Source organism: Mustela nivalis, assembly GCF_964662115.1.
Source record: "Mustela nivalis genome assembly, chromosome: 5".
Classification (NCBI taxonomy): Eukaryota; Metazoa; Chordata; class Mammalia; order Carnivora; family Mustelidae; genus Mustela; species Mustela nivalis.
This window is the reverse complement of record NC_139024.1, coordinates 109,909,671-109,931,845: the sequence shown is the minus strand read 5'-3', so window position 1 is coordinate 109,931,845 and position 22,175 is coordinate 109,909,671. Positions and strand designations below refer to the sequence as shown.

The following is a 22,175-nucleotide window of genomic DNA, read 5'->3' as shown; positions in this document are numbered from 1 at the left end:
TTGAATAAATGACTTTACTTCATGGATTATAACAACTTATCCATTGCACAGAGGTGTTGTGAAGATTAATTAATTCATGTTTTTAAGGTGATTTGAGGATCTGCTAATGAAAGATGCTATATAAATGCTAATTTTTATTATTCATTCCCACATCTATATATTCTCTTTCAGCTGTCTCCTAAAATGGTCACCATAAGCAATTACTATTAAACTCTTTCAAAGAATGAAAATGAGGAAGTGAATTTTCATTTTGAATCCTGAATTTTCTTCCTTTTTAAGATGTAAGCCTTATGATCTCTAAGTCATTTAAATGCAGATCTTTTGGCTGAATCACAGTTACATATGATGCTTATACTTAATAATAAGGATATGGAGATTTGGAAAAATTACAAACTGAACAGAGCAACACTTGGAAATTTAGTCTATTGTTCAAGCACACATGACCTGTACAACATTAAACCAGAGACGTTTTTAGGCTTTTAGATGTAAGGCATTTTTATAATAAGATATTTTAATGCAATTCCATTCTAACCCCTTGAGCACATTTTAAAGAGCCCCTTTATAGAAAGGACTCATATGGTCATTACGATTTTCAAGTAGTACATCAGAATTATGATTACTTATATTATTACATGCACACTGACTGAAAATCCTTTTGAAATGTTTGTGATTTTGCATACATATTTGGTAGTTTGTGCTTATGTGAGTGCACTGGAGGTGACCTGCTAGTCTCTGGGATACACAAGTTAGAAAAAGAGAAATAGTAGCAAGTCTGCTAATTCAGAAGGACAGAACACTTTTGTCCCATGGTCGTGGGAGCTCCTACCCGTCCACAGTTAACTTGGCCTCACTACCCCTATGCTTTTGGTTGTAAGGGATGATCCTTTTCAGAAACCCTAGTTCGTTTAAGATTGATCTAGAATCTAGGGGTTCAATCCCATCCACTTTTCCATTTTCCCCATCTAGAAGTTCCTTGATCCAGTTGGGAAAAAAATCTCAAAATCACTCCACTCATCAAGTTGCTCTAGTCTCACATGATCTCTTTTCCTGTTGACCTAGCAGAAGGAATGGCTTAGTGGGGAGAAGGGAGGGAAAATAATCTCTGTGCACTTCTGAACACAAGAACATACGATGATCAGCATATTTCTGATGAAAAGGGTAAGTGACAAGTTATAGTGTCTTTCTCTTAGTAGTATCTTATGAAATGACCCATCATATTAAAAACAATTGGCAATACGTGCAAGAGAGTACATGTATTGCATTGTATACTAAAATATGTAATATATCAGCAGTAGGTTTATAGCAAAATTTCAAGGTACAAGATATAAAAGCCACAGATAAAACAGTAACATGGTGCATATGAACAACAAAAAAGACACGTTCCTTAGGTCTTACTAGATTAATTGTAATATAAGATGAATGATATTGATAACAGTTGATTACTCTGTATTTCATTTTATGAGTTGAAAAGAAGCTGAGGAGAATTTGCTTTTATAGAAAAGCCATGTGGTTGGACCTCAGAGCCCTGATTCTTAATCTGATTAATGTACATCCCTCCCAAGAGCTCACAATTTAAGATAAAAAAATTTTAGTGGTCATCATTCTACAAGAGTGGAGAGCAAAACACTTCCTCTGAAAGATATCGATCTAACATAAAAATAGCATTTATAATCAGTGTAATGGAAGACTCCACAGAAACTTTCCAATTTTTTTATTTTTAATGGATGCCCTCACACAGAAAATCCAGACTTTAAGTTTGTAATGCCATCCATGAACTACTTTCACCACCAAAAGGATCTCTGGTGCCTGAGAAACATCAGGAGGATCTTCTATTTTTTTCCTTTATGAGTGCTCTACTTGATTCCCATTATGAAAGAATTTTGATTCATATCCTTTTAAATATAGAGGGTTCCCCTTTCAAAACATGATCTTGAGAAAAAGCATTCTGATGTACTACTGGGAAAAAAAAATATGTCTAGAATCTTAACCCCAACATGCCAAAAATTTTTGTATGGTACATAACTGGAAAAGGTAATGTGCCACTTCTCCCTCAATCCAGTGTCCTATGAATCAATTTCTCAAATATCAAAGATTTCAAGTATCAAGGAAAGGCTTATTCTATTGCTTACCTCTAATGAGCTCATTGATATCGTTGACCCAGTTTCACTTCTTGATAGTCCTGCATTATCATCCAACTCAGAGGCCATGAAATTCTTCACAGCTGTGCGAGGCTCAAAGGGCAAATTCTGCATGTGTTCCTGGGGTGCAAGGTGTTGATCTAAGTTCATATTGAACTGGTCCATTACAGGGGGATTCATGTTGAATTCGGGATTCACTTTGTAGTGCAATAACCTTTCATGTGGCAAGGTTTCCATGCCAATATTCATTTTGCTTTCCTCTTTCATTGATGGCTGAGTATTTACAGAACTTCTGGGCATCACGATATAGTCACTTTCCATCATTCTTTCTTGAGGATGGACCATGTCCATATCTGCTCCTCTCAAATTGTCATCTGTACATAAGTACACAGTTCTTCGCAATTCACTGTTCTCTTTTTTCAAACACTGATTGCCCAGCTCATTCATACTCATGGGCATGTGCATACCCGTGGGTTGCTGGATAATGACTTTGGAAATGACGTTTCCAGGCAGTGTGGAATAGCTTAGCCCTTCAGGGTTTGTTCCCTTTTCTTCTTCGTCATCGTTAAGAGAAATCCTAGAGAGCGTTCCTGTTATTGTTGCCGCTCGGCAAGGACCGATATCCTTATGAAGAACTGTAAATTAGGAAACAAAAATTCACAGAAGAGAATTAGTGAGTTTTTAGCTTTTCATTACTGCAGTCTGCCATCGCTCTATGAAACAATATCTTTAATCAAATTAAAAAATAATATTAAAATAATTACATATCTATTGCTTGAGAATGGTCCAGATTACTCAATCACTCTTTATTGATTCTGATATGTTTTTATAGATCTCCAGCAGTCCATAGCTAAACACATCTGGAAGTTGTCTAATGGACTTTCAAAAATCTCCATACCCTATTCTTAAACAACTCTGCATAGCTTTTCAGGGGAAAGGCAGACACCAGAGAAGTTTCTCCACCAGTCTTTTGTAAAGAGTTTTATGAAATCATGGATATAGTCACATAAATTTCACTTTTTCTCAAAGGCTCTTCCCCTAAGGAATTCTACAAGTTCTATTCATTAAAATACTTCTTGAAAGAGGTAATCAATGAGAATTTCATCATACTACATTAGAAATTCCTCCAAAATCATGCACGTTGAAAATTAATGAGCATTCATCTATGAAGTCCATATGGTCAAGGTAGATACAGGGTTCAAAAGTTTTTATCATCTTCAGTTCCATGTGGAGAAAAAAAAGAATTTCTTCACAAGATCAATCCATATGCTCGAATGCCTTTGGGCGGGTGGGGGAGGGTTTGAAATTGCCACTGACTTTAACCGTATGAGCCTCTGAAAACTCAGTTTAATTTTAAGCCTGCAAAATAATGACTTAGAAAAATTGAAAATGCATGATGACTTGTAGTAAGGGAGGGGGAAGAAATGAAAACATAAACCAAATCAAACAAAAACAAACCAATGAAAGAATTCAGAATTTTTAATTAAAATGGATTTTATCATTTTTCTCCTGTCTCTAGCTAAGAAGAAAGTCACACATTATGGGTAATAGCAGCAGAATGACTTGAGGCATGCTTAGTTGTAAACAGATGTCAGTTTTGAGGTAGGAAATAATGAAATTCTAAAAAATATTCTTGGTAAATTTGGTATTGAAAACATATAGAAGAGCACTGTAGGTTGGCTCAATGTCTGCACTTAATGTTGTTCTACCTACAAGGCAGAGCAATTGTCATTGAAAATTTCATTAGGCAGAGACGACTGTAAAGTATTTGGTTCATTGTTTCCTCATGAAAAGTTGCAGATATATTGAAACTTACCCATTTTTATCCAATTTTCAAATAGCACCATAATGATTATTCATTAAAGCAGAGGTTAAAAACCAGAAGATTACGTCTTTCCTGACTACAAAGAAGAGAAGCCTTCAAAATTATTTCAAAACATGCATCATTCAAAAAAAACCACACCATTCATGTAATTATCTTTTATCTTTAGAGATACTGTATTTAATTATTGTGCTAGGTCTTCTTATTTCAGACACTAAAAATCACATTAAATCTATATCTACATATAAATTTTTATTAATTCACATTTGGTTGTAAGCTTTTGTATTTATTATACAAAAAAGTAGAATAATTCAGTTTAAAAAAAAGTTACTTCCCAACCTCAGATCAGTAATGAACTGTGGTTGCCAGGAAAAATTTACATAAAATCATTAAGAGAAAAAAGTATGTTAAATTAATAGACTTAATGACACTTTAAATAAAATACTTTAAAAAATCTCCAAATTCAGCAAAGAATATTTTTAATCTTTAACTGCATGTAAAAACTAATCCAAAATTTGTAGCAGTACAATTTAAAGGCAAGTTATGGGAACTGGTTGGCATATATAGCTTTACACTTTTATGAATGTATTAGAAACTATAAAGGAAATTTTTGTACTGAATATTGATTTTATAATCTGTATTTGTGCAAAATTCATTTAGCTTTGTATCAATTAATATGATTTGTAGTCATAGTTCCCATATTTTTATGACATGACACAGCCATCTTTACTGAAAAATTGCATATTTTAAATATTTGAGGAAAGACAGTTATTATGTAGTGTCTACTCCATATGAGAGGTATTTCTGCCTCTTAGACTTGCTTAAAATGGATATCCAAATTTCGAATGGAAAACTAAACAAATGCATACCACCTACACATTACAAACATGATGTTAAAGTGATGGGACTTTTACGAGAAATTAATTAAGTTGTAAAAGGCAAAACATACATACTAGCACAGTAAAAGAAAAAGCACCTAAGTATTTTGTATAATCAGGTATGTATTCCACCCTTTGGGATAGTGAATTTCAACAAAATTTAGAGGAAGATTACTTGGAGTCCATGAATTGAAACTTTAAAACTGAACTGAACAGAAACCTCTAGGGAAAATTTGAGGCAAATTCCTGATGAGCTCAGTTAAAAGGGGCACCGACAAAAAGAAAAAAGAAAATTACAAGACTATTTTTCAACAAAATAATGGCTCAGGAACACTAAATCCCAGAACGCCACAAAGTCTGGAGAAAAAGGGTAACTTAACAAGAGAGCAGGATGAATACTGGCAGATGAGACCACGGCTTGGGGAGGATGGTCTAGGACAGCGGCTTTCCGACATCAGCATGCACTCGAGTACCGGAACAACTGGCAAGGACATGGGTAACTACACCCACCCCACAGGAGATCTGGGGCCTGAAAGTGCACACTCTGAACAGGTTCCCAGGTGCTGCTAACAAGGTTGGTCTGGATAAAACTACTTTGTTCCTCTCCTGGTTCTCTATCAAGGACAACTATAAAGAGTACACCAGAAAAGGCTGAAAGGAAGCTAAACTACATGTGGGAAAATAGGAACTAAATGAATCACTAATTATTTTAAAGAAACTCAGGCTTCTGGAACCCAGACAGATCACATCCATCTTAGAATGCAGATGTAGAACCTGGCACCGTAGCCAGTGATCTTTGAGAAATTATTGAGGGCAGACGGAGCAATGGAAAATGTTTTATCAGTTGTCCAAAAACCGAAATGGCAGACTTTGGAAACCAAACACTAACGAGGCTATTTCTTAGCAATATTTTGTTAGCTATTCAATAAGAAAGAGTGATTCCTAGCCCCCTACCCCCAGACCCAATGTGGGTTGCCAAGTTATGATAGTTATTCTACCGCTCGGCTATGACGGTACTCTACACAGAGAATTTTCACTGAATTCAGAAATGAGACTATGAACTTGGTCTCTCATGTTCTTGTGATTATGACAACTCTATGATCTTACAACCTGCCAAGATGTTTCATGTTTATGAGGTGAATCTGAAAAGTATTCTTAAAGGGTGGTGGGAGGTACCCTACTGAGCTCAGCAGGGTTCTACACCCTTTCTCTTCCCATCCAATTCCCCCATTAACAGTGTGAATAGATATTTAGAAGGTATTCTCATCAAATTCTCAATGGCCTCAAAATTTCAAATGGATAGAATGCTAGCCTGAAACTAGCAAAAGAGCAAACAGAGATAAATGCAAGGCCAGATTTTTCTTCCAGGAAAAAACCCAGAACTTTTACCCTATCCTCTACTGGTAACGTCCTGACAACTACAAGAAGTCTTGACAAGTTGACAGTAGTAACAGCACCAGTTGTTATGAAATGAAAATGTAGATAACATTAATATAAGTAAAGAGCCAAGTGTGAGGAATGCTGAATAAGTGTGTACATTTGGGCACCATAATTTAAAATCTACTGACAGACTGGAGACTCCACGGGCACCGTGCCTGCCCGGGAGGATACTATGAGCAATGAATGAGGAACCATGGTTTGTTGAGTCTGGAGAAAAAGGGCTTGGACTAGACTAAATGGGATTTGCTTCCAAACATCTGGATATTTGGATAAAGTAGACAGCCACTCTGATTTTAGAAGGCAGCGCTAAAGTCAATGAATACAACATAAAATAAGGTATATTATTATATCTCAATATGCAGAAACATTTGCAACAACTGGAATTATCCAACAAATGGAACACGTAGTTTCCTTTGAAACTCTTGAGTCATCGACTCCTGGTGAAAATTTAGCCCCAGGCTGAGGATAACCATAAGGGACACCATCCATAGGACCCTAGCTCTCTAAAGCAGAGAGCACTGAACAGTTTCTTCTGGGCTCTGCTAAGCAGGTAGCAATGGCAGCAGCTAGGATGCACACACACACACACACACACACACACAATGTATTTCATCCTGGCAACAACCCATAGTCCACAGATGATGAAGTGAGGCACACAGAGGCCAAACTGACCGGCCTTACCCCTGACAACCAGAGAGCAGTGGAATGGAAGTCTTATGTCTCCAAGTCCGTGCTTTCCCATTGTCACTGTGCTTCCTGCGAGCCATTCTTCGTTTCTCTGTCAATCCTCATTCCCCCTTCAGCCCCCATCCCGCCCCCTCTACCACGTTCTGCTGCTACAATGCTTTCCTTTTGAGAGATTCTATTTATTCATCCACATGAATATGTGATGTGTAAACTGTGGCATTTTCATTAAAATCAAAATCATAAAAGTGATTTCACGTCCCTCATGAGACTTTCAAAATCCAAATATTCTTACCTGATCGACAAGCAATGTCTACATCCTTTTCAAAGTCTGTCTGTAACAACAAATCACAAGGCATAGAATCAACCTTTAATGAAAACCTTTAATGTGACTTTTACTAACTAGATTAAAGTTTACAGATACCTGACTAGGCAGTACTAGATTATTGTTCTGTGCAAAAGAATTTTCCTGAGGAATAATCAAATTGTTTTCAAGCCTGTATCTCAGAGACCAAATGTTGAATTAAAGCAGTAGAAAACTGGCATAAAATTTTAATAAAGCAATACACTACCCACTGTCCTCTTCAGTCAGGAGACTGATATCATCTATAAAAGGATAGACCTTCAAGATAATTTCTTAAACCACAAAAAAATATGTGTATTATTATGAACATAGTTAATAAATGTCTTTGTTGAACATAGTTAAATAAATGTCTTTGTTTTTTATAAAGTATTCACTTTGAGTACATTGTTTATAATGTAGTATCATATAATATAGCTTTGTCAAACCTTTAATAGTCAAACTAGGCTCTTCTAATGATCCATTTTCATTCAAATTGACAAAAGCCTTTGAGATTTAGGAATTAAAATTGAAGATTAAACAACACTCATCTGGTCTACAACTTGCTGGAGTTCACTTTCATCCCTATATTACCCCCAAACAGATCAGTTAATTTCTTTAAATGACAAAATTAAATTAGCCTGTCTTAATTAAATTCTTCTAGTCATATACTGGAAGATATTGTTTAGAATTTTTAAAATTTATTTTAATATTTTAAATTAGAAATTTCAGTATTTATCTATTTGTTTTAATACAGAATTGGTAATTCCTTCCCAAGCCTTAGTTATTAGTATATCCTTTTGACTATTCTATGTTGTCTAATCCAAAAACACTCATAATAAATTGAATATATGAAAAAAGAAGTCTCTATTTAAGCCCTGTTTTTAATGAGTCATAGTTTACATCTTATCTCATTTCTAAAAGACATCAAAGTGCTTTTGCCTATAGGACCCCTTAATCTCAGCAGTCCAGCTCTTGTACAATGACTGACCTTTAATTGGAATTGTGGCCACACCCTTCTGCCTTAGGGCAGTAGTTCTAATCTGAGGCTGCATGTTGGAACCGCCAATACTGGGGTTCCCACCCCAGACATTCTTATTTCACTGGTCTGGAGTGTAGATTCTAAGGCACAGAAAAGGCTAAGCACCACTGCTTTACTACCAGAAGTGCAGGTCCATAGTGTTCTGGTCTGTAAACAAACATGTTCCTGTGGACAAACTGATATCCCTTATTCTGTGCAGGGATGAAAATACTCTCTGGTGTTGCACAGAAACCCCACACTCAACCTACCAGGAGGCCCATAACAGATCCAGGACTCCTGAGCATTCCGGACGGAACACTTATCTGATAGCTCTAAATATGTTCATGAACTGAAGCCGAAGTCACTCGAAATGGGACTTGGATCCTATTTGAGTACTAAGAATATTCTGTTTATTCCTGTCACAAATCATGAATTAATCAACAGTCAGAAGGAAAATGAAAGCTCACCATTATTTGAGCATGCCCATTAGGGAAAGAACTTGAAGAATCAGCATTGATCGGGTCCTGGCAGTTTCTCAATCGGCATCTAAATGCATCCTGAACCTGTAGCGGGGGAGCAGAAACCCATTAATTTTCTTCTCTCTTGGTAATGACCCGATATTGTCTATATCGGTAATCAACTGAGAAATGTTAACTGTCATTGTTTTATATCTAATACCCATTTTGCTTACTTCTTAATACATATGCTAGTATCCCTGGTCTTGATGCCACCACATCTATCACTCGCCATAATCTATAGGGGGAGGTGCTGGGAACTCCTCAGTTCTCACCAGGGCTGTGTCTGGCTGAACAATCAGTAATTCTTGCCAGAAGGCAGATTTATTTTCAGTGTTACAAACAATGTGTATGTCTTTCAAGGGGGGTTTCCTATTTGCTACGGCACAGTCTTTGTAATAGCTTTAAACACCACAGAATTGAGATTAATCCATGATCTTTTGACTGGAACTGATTTGGGGTTTTCCCTTTATGTCTCATGGAAAGGATCATATTGGGGCAACTATTTCTAGTCTCCCTTCAAGTACCATGTGCCCTGGTGTAAAAGCAAAACACAACGAAACAAAAAGTTAACGAAAGACTCTTTTCCTGGTCATCTTAAAAATAAAAGGAAGATCACTTTGCAAAGACAAATTTCCTTCATAAGCATTCACAATTGGATTCTGAGTAAAGAAACACATAGCATAAGGAAACTTGAAGAACATTAAATCCTTTATGAAGTGAGTGAACATGAATCGACGAATAGCAAACACATAAATCAATGGATAGTTATTCTGATCACATGATGCCGTCGCAGTAACGTGTCCTTCCCACTTCCTGTGGCTCATGAGTCTCCTAACAAGCTATCGATAGGCATCATCACAAGTAGCTTCTTATCCCAGTCAATGACAAGGTCATTTTCCTATTGTGTTGTTTTGATGTCACAAGACTGATATTCCCCGTCTAGTTTATTATGATCTGTTTTATTGGATTAAAAACCAAAGCAGACATGATGTTGCATATGCCGTTTTACCAAAGCGTCGTCCCACAGACAACCAAAGTAAACACATAACGAACGGTCTTTACTTCTGAAAAGCAGGGACATAAAATATCCTGTCACTGTTCAGCTGTGAGATGTGTACAGTGGACGTACTGGCCAGAAGAAAACCGAGCCCCTCCCGCCCATGTCCGAAGTTATCATTGCAAGATTTGGAAAGTGACGTGGGGGTTAGTCACCACCACGGAGCCCTGGCCAGCCAGTCCAGGAAGGAGACCTCTGTCTACTTCTTTTTCTCCACCTCAGGTTCTAATTCTGGTGATGTGGCCACTAAGGCTGTGAATTTAGGGAGTGGGGGATGGACTCGACACTCTCCACCTCAGGTTCTAATTCTGGTGATGTGGCCACTAAGGCTGTGAATTTAGGGAGTGGGGGATGGACTCGACACTCTCTCACCTCTTTTCTGTCCTCGGCTGCTAATATTTCTAAACCCGAGATTTACTAGCAAAAAAGAGTGAGGGGTTGCCTGCTATTAATAGGCAAGATAATGTCTTCTTTCCTCCTTTAAAAACATCAATCCAAGTATAGGTTCAGGGAAATCTAGTCTCATCATCTTTTCCTGAAGAACTAGATAAATATTTAGAACTAAACCTTCCAGCATCTCCCTTGAAGGACTCATGACATGAGAAAAGTTAGACTCTTTAGATGCAAATACTTTCAGGATCCTCCTTTTTAGGTTAAGAAGTAATAGCTGTAAGTCATGAGTAGTGACACATTAATAATCAAAAATTGGTAATGAGTCTAGTGTTTGTCAGATGATCACTGTTTGCTACACAGAAATTTGCATTGGGGAAAAACACTAAGAAAGAAAAAAGAAAAAATCCAAAGAACTAACCTCAAAAAAATAGGTATGTGCTAATTTTCTGTTTGTGCCCCAAGGTGACTGATAAGAAACACAATTTATAAAGGTAGCTAAACCATATGTTAGAAATATTGCCTTCCAGGAGTTTGTCACATGAAAGATTTTTTCAAATCTCTTTCTAAATACTAGCATATATAACATATGAAAGTGGCACTTGGTAATACTAAACATTAATTTAACTGGTCCACGCTAACCACTCCATTTTCAGACCTTCAGAGTCTAGCTGTCAGATATTTTTGTCTGACAATGAAATATGGAAAAGCAACTTCTGCTGTTTCTCTTCAAAATCTACTACCCTATCGCTTAAAGGAGACATAAAAGAAATCTCTTTTTCATAACATACACATACAAAATCAATACTTCAAAATTACTAAATTCCCAAATACGACAATGGATTAAGGGCATTTCTACCCTGGAGAATGATGTCAGCTTTGTGAATCAGTCAATGCTATTCAGAAGAAACATAAAACAGAAAAGCATAAAAAATCTCCAATAAATTCAAAGTCACTTTAATAGTCACATAAATGCCATAATTTAAGTGCTAGATTCTCTGACACTTTCAGTGCTTCTGTTACCTCTAATGCAGAAAGCTTTGCAGGAGAAATTCTACTTGATTCCGAATGCTCCATTTGATTTTTACAAAATCTTAAAAATGCATTCAGGCAATCTAGATGAATTAGCCTTAAATATTTGTCCAACACAGTCAGGGAGGAATGATTAGGCTAGATTTCATAAGGCATATTCCTCATCACAGAAAAAAGGGTTTCAGGAGAGGCAGTACCTGGAAAATTTATCTGTAGCTATTTGGGAACATTTTGATAATTAATTGAATTTTCTATCAAGTAAACAAAAAGACTTATATATCTTTGGTGAATCGATGGGAATTGTACTAGTAGAGAACAACTGGAATTTTTTAAAAAGCAAGTCTGCAAGGACCTTAATTCTAGACAAGAAGAAAGCAAAAAACCAAAGACAGAATCTATATTTGGCTATCCCATCCTGATATTAAAATCTTCTGTGCCAATTGTCATATTTACACTGCAGGACAATAATAGTTTTGGTGTTTCTAGCCTTGTGGTTAAGATTGAAGAAAAACAATTGTTAGAAGATTCACATATTTATCATTTAAACTCATCTACCTGATTTACTGTTTGTGGGGAACAAAGCACTTATTTTAGTTAACAATTTAATTTAAAAATTTTTATATAACTCTTGTAATTTTTTTTTAAAAACTTACACAAGACCAGGAAATACAATTTTTATTTATTTATTTTTAAGATTTTTGTTTATGCGTCAGAAAAAGCACAAGCTGGGGGAGTGGCAGGCAGAGCAGAGGGAGAAGTTGGCTCCCTGCTGAGCAAGGAGCCCGATGTGGGACTCGATCCCAGGACGCTGGGATCATCATAACCTGAGCCAAAGGCAGACACCGAACTGGCAGAGCCACCCAGGCATCCCAGTAAATGCAGTTTTTAATAAACTCGTCTTGAACAATTAAATGTCTGACATATGATGGCACAATTAAAATCTAGCCTCCAAAATGTCCTCTTTTTACAATACTCTTCCAGTAGGTCTTTAACCTTAACTGGTAGCCAGACAAGGGTTAAAAAGTATTGGGGGAGTAGCAAAGAACAGGTATGTGAACAGTCTCTGAGTATTTGGGGCACTTTAAGGAAATCTGATATCATGTTGAGAAGTTTAAAAAAAAAAAAAAAAGAATGTCAAAAACAAGGTGAGGGGAAAGGAATAAGGCACCAAGGCTGTCTTCTGCAAGTATCCATCAGCGGCACCACCGAAGTCATCCCATCTAGGTCCTGCCGGGGGCTGCTCTAAAAACCTGCAAAGCCACACACCCTTTTATTGTGGATGGTTTCCCGAGGGAGGCATGAATTCAAAGATGTTTGCCAGGGTGTGTCTCGCCTCAGTGTCCCCCACCCCCCACAGAACAGCGGTCTGCATCCTCTCAGGAGCAGCAAGACCAGAGCTTCTCGGTTGGTCCTCGCTCTGAAGGCAGCTGGCAGAGTGTCACTGTGAAAGTTGGTGCCAGATTTAGAGATTGCTGGGGAAGAGCACCGAGCAATGCTTGGCAGCGTTGCAATTGAGAGAAACCTCACGGCAAGAGCTGCACTGTTTGAAACGGGCTCTGGATTTAGCTACCAAGCAGCTCAGACACCAAATCTTTATCTTTTAAGAAGGCAGTTTTACCTCCCGTTATTCTTGATTTTCTATTCATGAGGGTCATTTTAAGACAAGCAAAAAAATTAAGTTTCATCCTTATAATTATTTGTGATTGTTAGCTTGTTGGTGGGGGGGATTTCTTATGCATTCTATTTTTTTCCTGGATCTAAGGTCTACTATTGTTTCTATTGATTCATATGAAATAAATGACTCAGGTCTTTTTAATCATATTAAATTCCATATAATTTAATCATTAAATGAACCAGGAAGATTATTCTCAATTTCATGTATATTATGCCAACTGACATAAATAACACAAATGACTTCACATTATGAAAGCATTACATGACTTCTCTGATAGCAAGGAAATAAAAATGGTTTGTCCCTTGCTTTACATGGAAGGGAAAATAGGGACTTTACTCCTAAATTTCAGTCCTAACGACTTTCGTCTACTGGAATTTTTTTTTAAAGATTTATTTATTTATTTATTTGACTGAGAGAGACTACAAGTAGGCAGAGAGGCAGGCAGAGAGAGAGAGGAAGGGAAGCAGGCTCCCTGCTGAGCAGAGAGCCCGACCTGGGACTCGATCCCAGGACCCTGAGATCATGACCCAAGCTGAAGGCAGCAGCTTAACCCACTGAGCCACCCAGGTGCCCGTTACTGGCATTTTTGAACACCTAAAGGATCTATCACTTTCAAAACTGTTGCAGCTTTTTACCTTGTTTTGTACCAGTTTGGGGGGTTACAGTAAGCTCCCCTAGAGGACATGTCACATATATGAACTGAAAAAACGGAGCACCACTTCTTTAGCATGCAAATGAGAAAAAGAGGAAGGGAAGTTCTATGTCAGACACCCCAGCTAAGGTCTTCACAGAAGATACTTAATTTTAGTATCATGCCACCCATTTCAAGGCAGAAAATGAAAACTTAATTCTGACCTCTATTCCAGACACATTCAACTTTCTGCCACCAGTTTAACAATGTTGCAAGGTGGGATCCCAGGGAACCCGGAGGAGTAGGAAGTAGGATTTGCCTATCCTTGTGGCCAGATATACTCAGAAGAATTTTAAGTAAAGCAAGCCCAGGTTAGATGCCACCTGGCAGACATGCCTGAGTTTGCCAATCTCTGCCATGCACTCTGTGTCTCAATTTGTTCACTGATGCCACTTGATTCATCTGATTTCATGCGGGCGCCTGGGTGGCTCAGTGGGTTAAAGCCTCTGCCTTAGGCTCAGGTCATGATCTCAGGGTCCTCCGCATTGGCTCTCTGCTCAGCAGGGAGCCTGCTTCCTCCTCTCTCTCTCTGCCTGCCTCTCTGCCTACTTGTGATCTCTGTCTGTAAAAACAAAAACAAAAACAAAAAACAAACAAAAAAAAACACACACAAAAAACAAACCAAAAAAACCCCCACATCTGATTTCATGCTGTGGTTAAAGCTCCTAGATCTCTGCCTGGGTTTGGAGGACCACAGGTGCATATTAAGACTGATGAAAATATTCATAATATAATTGTGATTATGCTCAGGTCAGGAAAACCTAATCTGAAGGGAGAGGTAGGATTTATAAGAAATGGAATAAGGGAGGCTGGTGATTTCTGGGAATAAGTACATAGGAATAGAAGCATACGATCCTTGCTCATGTATGTCACATCCATGTTCCTAGTTAAAGGCACTCTTCATGCTTTCCATTCTCTGTTCTGATAAAATTCAGTTTCATTGCAGTACCGTGAGCCATTCTCCCATTCCCAGAAAACAAACACAAGAAACAAAATGATCTTTAAATGTATTTCTTCTTGAACTTTCAATTCAGCCTGACAAAGAAAAGGCTCTTAGCAACCCACTCCCTTTTCCCTTAAATCTTTATCCTTCTGAGCAACTGAGAATCTTAGAATCAGTGGCACCCTGAGCCTCCCAACCTGGACCACTCACTAACTCTACGAAATCTACTGAACTTCTTCATGACATGACACACAATGGCCTCTTAGCATGGCCACTGAACAGCCCAATGACAGAGCTCTAAAAACATCACTTAATCAATGCTATGCACTCAAATGTTGTCAGTACTGTCTTTCTCTTGGGGTTGCAGTTATAAACTTTTTTTTTTTTTTTAAATCACTCTAGTATGTAGGATCACATCACTTGCTTCATGCCTCCATGTATCCCAGATGGTCTCAGAGAGGACTATTCTATATTCACCGCAGGCTCCATTCCATGGAAATCTCATGCCTAATAATCTCTCTCCATCTTCCCTTACATGAAACTTTCACTTCTTAATCCTCTGACCCCATTTTTCTGCTTAGGACCCACTGCATTCTGAAGTTTTCTATCACACACTCCAGAGGCAAATTGAAACTCCTGCCCTCCCTCATTAAGGGCGTGCACAGATTGGGCTTCCGTAAGCACTTCCGTAATGATGAGTCATACCTAATTTCCCTGTAAATAGTCAGGCTTGGAGACTCATGCAACTCTCAATCTGAACTATATTATATGCAGTATGACCTCTTTTCCAACTGCTCTCTAGTTATTTCACTGCTATTGTCTTCATTTATTTTTTTTAATGATTTGGGGGAGAACATTCGTTTTAGATGAGATCAGTAAGGATGCTCGTCTGTTTTATATATTCACAGTCATGTACTTGTAACTCATTTTGTTTAGCTGTATTCTTTATGGAAATAAGACCAAATTGGAAATTGGAAGGAAAAAAAAAAAAAAGGCAGAGGGGAATGAGAGGAAGAGAGGAAGAGAGAAAGAAAGAAAGAGAAAGCTGTTCATGTTTATTTCAAGCACTTTGTTACAAAATTGCTTCCTGGGTTTGGATGAAGTTTCTGGGACCTCATCTGGTGCAGCCTAGACCTCCTGCCTGTGCTGGGGAAAAGAGGAGCTTGGCCCTTCTACTGCCACTACAGAGCGCCATGGACCCTCACACACTGATACAACAAAGTCATCTATTTAAGCACTTGCCTCTTTCCTTCCATTTAGTGAAAGGGTTTTATTGTAGCTTATTTTGTATCACAATCTTGTTATTTTCCCCCTCTGACATTAAGCTGTAAGATTGTCTTAGAGCCAGGCACAGCCAGAGACAGGAGAAATGAGAAGAATGTGCAGGCACCAAGAAAGTGGTTTCCTAGCAACAGTAACTATTTCAAAGGTTTCATAACTTGTGTAGTTTGAATTTCCATAGCAATGTGGAGAATAGTAAATAGTAGATGTCGTTATGTGTTTAATGCAAATGAATTCTAATCAAGGAATGATGAATAAATGAAGAAAGCATCTATATTTATTCTATTAGATTCTGTCTTATTAGGCATTACACATATTAGCTTCTAAGATTTATGTTTTGTTGCTGCAAGTGATGTGTGATAAATCATTTTTTTTTCTTATTCCCTCTTTTTGTTTTCTCTTTTGTCAGAAGCATCTACCAAAGCAATTCAATAGACAGAGTTGCTCCAGAAGACAAAATTGTATTTTCAAGAATACAAATTTTATGAAATTTATATATTGAGATGTCAATCTGGAGGTTGCAACAAATTGTTATGCAAATAATCAATTTGCTTTTTTTTTTTTTAATGTGGAATATAATTGAGTTGCCAGAACCAAAGTGATCATTTTTCTCTTCCCTTCTGACGTGAAATGATTTGGTTTTAAAATTGGATCCACTAAAAGCAAAGGCACATTTAGAATAAATCAAGCCCCATACACATCACATTTAAAATGCCTGTTATACTATTTTGTTTCTTTTCTCTTTCTTCAACTGAGAGGCCATATTCCTCCCTTGTGCACACCCACCTCCTTCGCAGGAAGATTACAAAGGTAAATATAGGAAAAGGCTTTTGGATTCATATTGGAAGAATCATTAAAGACTATAAATGACCAAATTATGTTACTGCAAGTCAGAAATACACAGGGAAAAAAAAGTGTATCTGTATCCAGCCTTTCTCTAAATTGAAGGAAATATTTTTTACACTGCTTATACATTTTTAATGAAGAAAAATCCATACAAATCATCCTGAGTTATTGTAAAAAATATTTTAAAGTGAAAAAGGCAGTAGAGGTAAAATTGTATTCCTAAAATCTCCTATGGGATTATCAGGAAGTTTGACAGGCGTCATTACCCAGTATTTTATAGGTAGCTATCTAGACCATTTGCTTTGGTGTATTTTTATGGAACTTCTGTTCAGAGGAGACATTGAGGATATGGGAAGATGCTCCTCTTCTCCTGGACTATGCTTAAAGTTAGCACAGTGTGATCACAGCTAATATGAGACAGACTTATTACTGGTGTGTTAGGCCATACACAGTTAGAAGGTCAAGATGAGTTTCTCTGAACCCAGTGAGACCTTCTTTGGATGTGGTCCTTGGGATTTGCAAAACCTTTTTAAACAAGGTTATTTTGTTTTTTTTCAGTAAAAACATCCTTTGAGAAATTCTGAGAGATTTGCCCTATAACTGACATCTGCTCTGTGTACTTACAGCAGTGTTACAGGGTATTTTTAAGGTCAATGCGAAAATAATGGATATGTGATTCTTCATTTCAGGTTTTGGAAATGAGAGTGATGACACTCTGCCATTCATTTATCAGCTATAAAACTATTCAATTTGAACTAATCATTGAAAATGCAATCATAACAGGGCCAATATTCATACTTTTACTCCCTATTAAAAGAGGAAACATATATTTACAGATATCTACTTAGCAGAAGCTTTTATTATAGGATTTGATTTAATTACCCTTAAATCATGTTTTTGATGGTTATTAGTCCAATTAGCAACTATGGAAAAGTTCTGATGGAAATAAATTTGTATGCCAAATATTTTTCTTCATGTAAGGAGCAAAAATTTGATGATAAACCATCAAAATATCTGTCATTAAAACCTGAATATTTTTAACATAGTCTAGGGCTATGTCCAAAGCATATTTCTGAAGAAAAAGAGAGGCTTATTTAGAGATAGGATACTTTTCTCCTCTTTAACACCTACAGTGTTATTATTGTCTGAAAACTGCATAAATGTATTATGTATCTTGCTTAAAACCCACAACTGTTCATCCTTAATTGTCAATCAAAACTGCATCCTGTGTCTATTTGCTTAGAACAGTTTTGTTACATAAACACATTACAGATAATGCAGAAGACCCACAAGGCAGCTATCATTGGAGAATTACACAGCCCTAAATTGTTCAATTTCTCCTTAACTTTTACTTAATTTGGGTCTACAAAGGATTGAATACTTGCAATATTTTTAATACCGATATTCTAGGTAGAAATTTGTGATGAGGGAATTAAAGGGCTTGGCAACTATAAGCTAAAACATATTTTTAAATGATGAAATATTGCCTCCTTTGTAATGTGAAGTCACTCTTCTTTTCATCATATAATGTTCTTGGAATACACATGTAGGTTTATTGCTGACATCTGTACCTTACTGAAGCAGCTCAGAAATAATGTTCTCCCCATCTGGTAAACCTTCGGTTACCTTCACATATCACTGTAAAAACTGTGTGGTGTGCAGTCATACACACATGAGTCTTTCTGCAATGTGCACATCATAATAAAGTTTTCAAACAAGCTGGATAATGAGAAATGACAGTGTAGGCCATTTCCTCAAAATTACTGGCATGGCACTGTGTCATTGTGTTTTAGTTGCCACTGTCCCCAGAGTAAACACAAAAATGACTCATAAACCTTGTAAACACTGTGTCAGTGCTTGCAAGCACTCGGCATAATTTTTGCACTGGTTGGAAAACAATATTTTCTCACAAAACAAATCACGTCCGACATCTATCACTGCTCAGTGGATTCGGTGCAGGTTAGTGTCTCAACTCATGAAGGAGGACTTGTTTTCCTCACTGCTGACAATAAATCTCAACCATGACCTGGAAAAATGCTGTGATTTTAGATCTGTAGTTCCTGGGGACAATTACTGCCTTTTGTGTTGCACTGTGTACATTTTTTTTTTTTTAAGTATAAACATCCATCTCAAAATCACGCACCTTTAGCAACCTTAATTTAGTATAGAGACACAAAAACCATTTGGTAATCCTCAACATTTTCTATTTAAAATGTAATAAGTATGAAGGAATGGGGATATGCTGTGTACCGAAGCAGCTGGGAATGGGTTTAAGAGATATCTTTGTATTACATTTATGAACTACACCTCTTAAAAATATGCCACCCCAGGGGCGCCTGGGTGGCTCAGCGGGTTAAGCCGCTGCCTTTGGCTCAGGTCATGATCTCAGGGTCCTGGGATCGAGCCTCGCATAGGACTCTCTGCTCAGCAGGGAGTCTGCTTCCCTTCTCTCTCTGCCTACTTGTGATCTCTCTCTCTAAAATAAATAAATAAAATATTAAAAAAAAAAAAATATATATATATATATATATATATATGCCACGCCACTTCCTCATCTACTAGTGTCTCTTATGGACTTCTCTCCACTTATCACCTCTCTTGACTCTACTCTCCCTGGTGTCTGGGACCCCTGGAAGCATCTTCTGTTGCACAGTCCCATCTGTTTTAACTGTCACTTTCAGGGTCCAAAGAACCCTCTTGAACTTTGTCTTATAGCTTCTCCTCTAGCTTTGACTTTCCAAATGATTGCCTTTAGAAGAGATGATTTTAATCCCAAGGTATTAAAATGAATGATCCTATTTGTTAACAAGGAAAATACTCATCTAACCAACATCCCCCTCTACCAGAGGGATTCTCTTTCGTACCTCTCTCCGAAGAATGCAGTGGACCATGACTATCACAAAACCTTGCAAAGAATCAAACACGGCAAAAAGTATTTGAAACAATATGGAGCGTTTGTCTGTCATGGCCAGAACTGCAGACATCCACGTCAGAGCCAGAAGGGGCAGCACCACGCAGGAACTCCAAAGGGACGCCCTGTTGAGAGACAGAGAGAGCAACATTACGTAGCTGCGTGTCACGCCCCAGGCAATAACCAACCCCCGTTCAACAAAGCATTCTTGGATGTGGTACCAAGACCATTAACTTGGAAGCCATAAAGCAGATAACATTGCATAGTTTTATTTATGTTTTATAGCCAATCCCACAATAGTTATAAAGGCAGTTGCCAATTATAAATATTTAAGTATGCTCTTAGCTCCGATATTAGCAAACACGACATTTTTTATTTTTCCACAATAGCATTTTCTCACATGCACTGTAAAAGATTTGTAACAAGAAGATGTAAATGATTGGGACTAACATGGCGTTACTGGCGGTGGTGGCTGACAAAGCTGTTGTTGAAACTACTCCACACTTGGCACATTTGAGCGTCAAACCGCTATGAGGCTCACTCATCTGACTGCAAACAAACAGAACACCCACAAAAAGAACAAAATATTGAATTGTCACCAAAAAAAAAGACGTTGCTGCTGCAAGTTAGCTTTTAAATACGATTTCATGCAGAAAAGTTTATTTATCAAAGATGAATGCTCTGGGTTGTTTTAAAGATGCATTTACACTACACATTATTTTTGTAACATTTACCTTTTAATAAGATGGGCCTTTGTTGCATGCAAAGCATATTCCCATCAGTTACATCATAAATGGCCCGGTGTCTACAGTTCAAAATTGTTCAATACACTGAGTTAAACATAAGCATGTGTTTGTGTAGACATACAGTGAAAACCCTTTATTCAGACCCCTGATTATCAAACACATCAGGACTCCCAGCTTCAAAGATTTTCATTGTCATTTGCAGAAGGCACATGATACCAGTTAAAACCTTCTGAATTGTAAACATGTATATCAGAAGTCCAGTATAAGAAGATATATATTTTAGGGCTTTAATCATTTGTGGGCGATGTAGCCTTTATCTCAGCAGATTCATATTTTTAAATTTCTCACAGCATCAATGTATTATCCACATTTTAGGATGATCTGAATATAGGGGCTGATGAAATTTGATGAAATATTAGTTTATAATAAAAAGGGTGATAGTTTAATGCTTTAATAAAACACATTTAACATTAAGTTCAAAATAGTCTTTCGAACATTTTTTCACAAACTCCAATCCAACAGCATTTAAATGGTCTATTCTAATCCGGAGGATTTCACAGGCAAATTCAGATTCAGATAATTCAGATTTAACGTCTGATGTCATAGAAGCAAAGTCATGCTATCCAGAAAAGCTTTGTACACATTTTACATTAGAAAACAGTGCCTTGAAAATGACTGGTTTATTAGAACATAACGCTCTCATGAAAAACCAAAAGAAATTATTTGAAGTTCAAAACGTCTTGAAATGATTTTCTGCGGTATACTTCTCTCGTCTATTCTCTTGTGGTGCTGATGTCTAAAATATATGTTTTCTCAGTAGGTTTTTTCAAAATAATATTTAGTGGACAGGTATGTAATAAAAGTGGCAGGATAGAGAAAAATCCTAAGATCATCATACTTCAGACTATCTCATTTCTTTTAAAGAAGTGAACTCATTTTTGGATAGTGCTTGGATGAGATAATAAATCTGAAAGCTATTAAATAAGTAGACTGAGTGACCAGTAGACCCCAGGAGAAAAATCAAAGCTTTTAGAGTTAGATGTGAGGGTGGGAAATAGGGGACTACATCATTCATCTGACAGATTCCACCCTGGGCCTATGTCCTGGCACATGAGAACAAACTTTTCACAATAACAAGTAAACAATGGTCTATCCAGTTGGATCACTAGTGCCTCAATGGGCATGCGAGTGTGTTTGAAACGACTGCCAAAGGAGTGCCTATCTACAGCGGTGTTCCTCACAGTGGTGCCACCTCAGATATATGTACCCAACACCAAAGACTCCAGTTCAGTGTGGCTTAGGCATCTGTGTTTTATCCTTCTTTTTAAAAGATATATATATATATATATATATATATATATATATATATATTTTTTTTTTTTTTTTTTTTTTTTGAAAAAGAGAAAGAGAGGGAGAATTGGGGGGGAAGGGGAAAGGGGGAGAGGGCAAGAGAATCTCAAGCAGACTCCATTAGAGCCCACCGTGGGGCTCACTCTTCCCACCCTGGGATCATGACCTGAGCTGAAACCAAGAGCTGGATGCTTCACTGACTGAGTCACCCAGGTACCCTGGGCACCTGTGTTTCTTGAAGCCCCAGAGATTATTCTGATGAAAAGCAGGAATGCATACAACTGTCCTAACTATATATCTGAGTTATCTTTAGTTTTATTAAGCTCCATCAGATCAATATTAAAAAGGCATGACTGATCTACAGTTTCCTTTATCAGTGAAGATATGCTATTTGATATTTGTGCTTTGAACA

General features: G+C 37.3%; 1 protein-coding gene across 4 annotated transcripts in view; it reads right to left on the bottom strand.

Annotated features, from left to right (window-relative positions):
- The window catches only part of ADGRB3 (adhesion G protein-coupled receptor B3), a 730,754-nt gene that overhangs the window by 32,631 nt on the left and 675,948 nt on the right, over positions 1 to 22,175 (bottom strand). For 3 of the 4 annotated variants that reach the window (XM_082731302.1, XM_082731304.1, XM_082731303.1), the window contains 5 exons: positions 20,118 to 20,216; positions 19,621 to 19,792; positions 8,791 to 8,886; positions 7,258 to 7,297; positions 2,130 to 2,773 (listed from right to left, as the gene is read on the bottom strand). In XM_082731302.1, coding sequence (XP_082587428.1) covers positions 2,130 to 2,773; positions 7,258 to 7,297; positions 8,791 to 8,886; positions 19,621 to 19,792; positions 20,118 to 20,216 — 1,051 coding nt within the window. The remainder of the gene's footprint in view (positions 1 to 2,129; positions 2,774 to 7,257; positions 7,298 to 8,790; positions 8,887 to 19,620; positions 19,793 to 20,117; positions 20,217 to 22,175) is intronic. The other variant, XM_082731305.1, reaches the window with a different exon arrangement.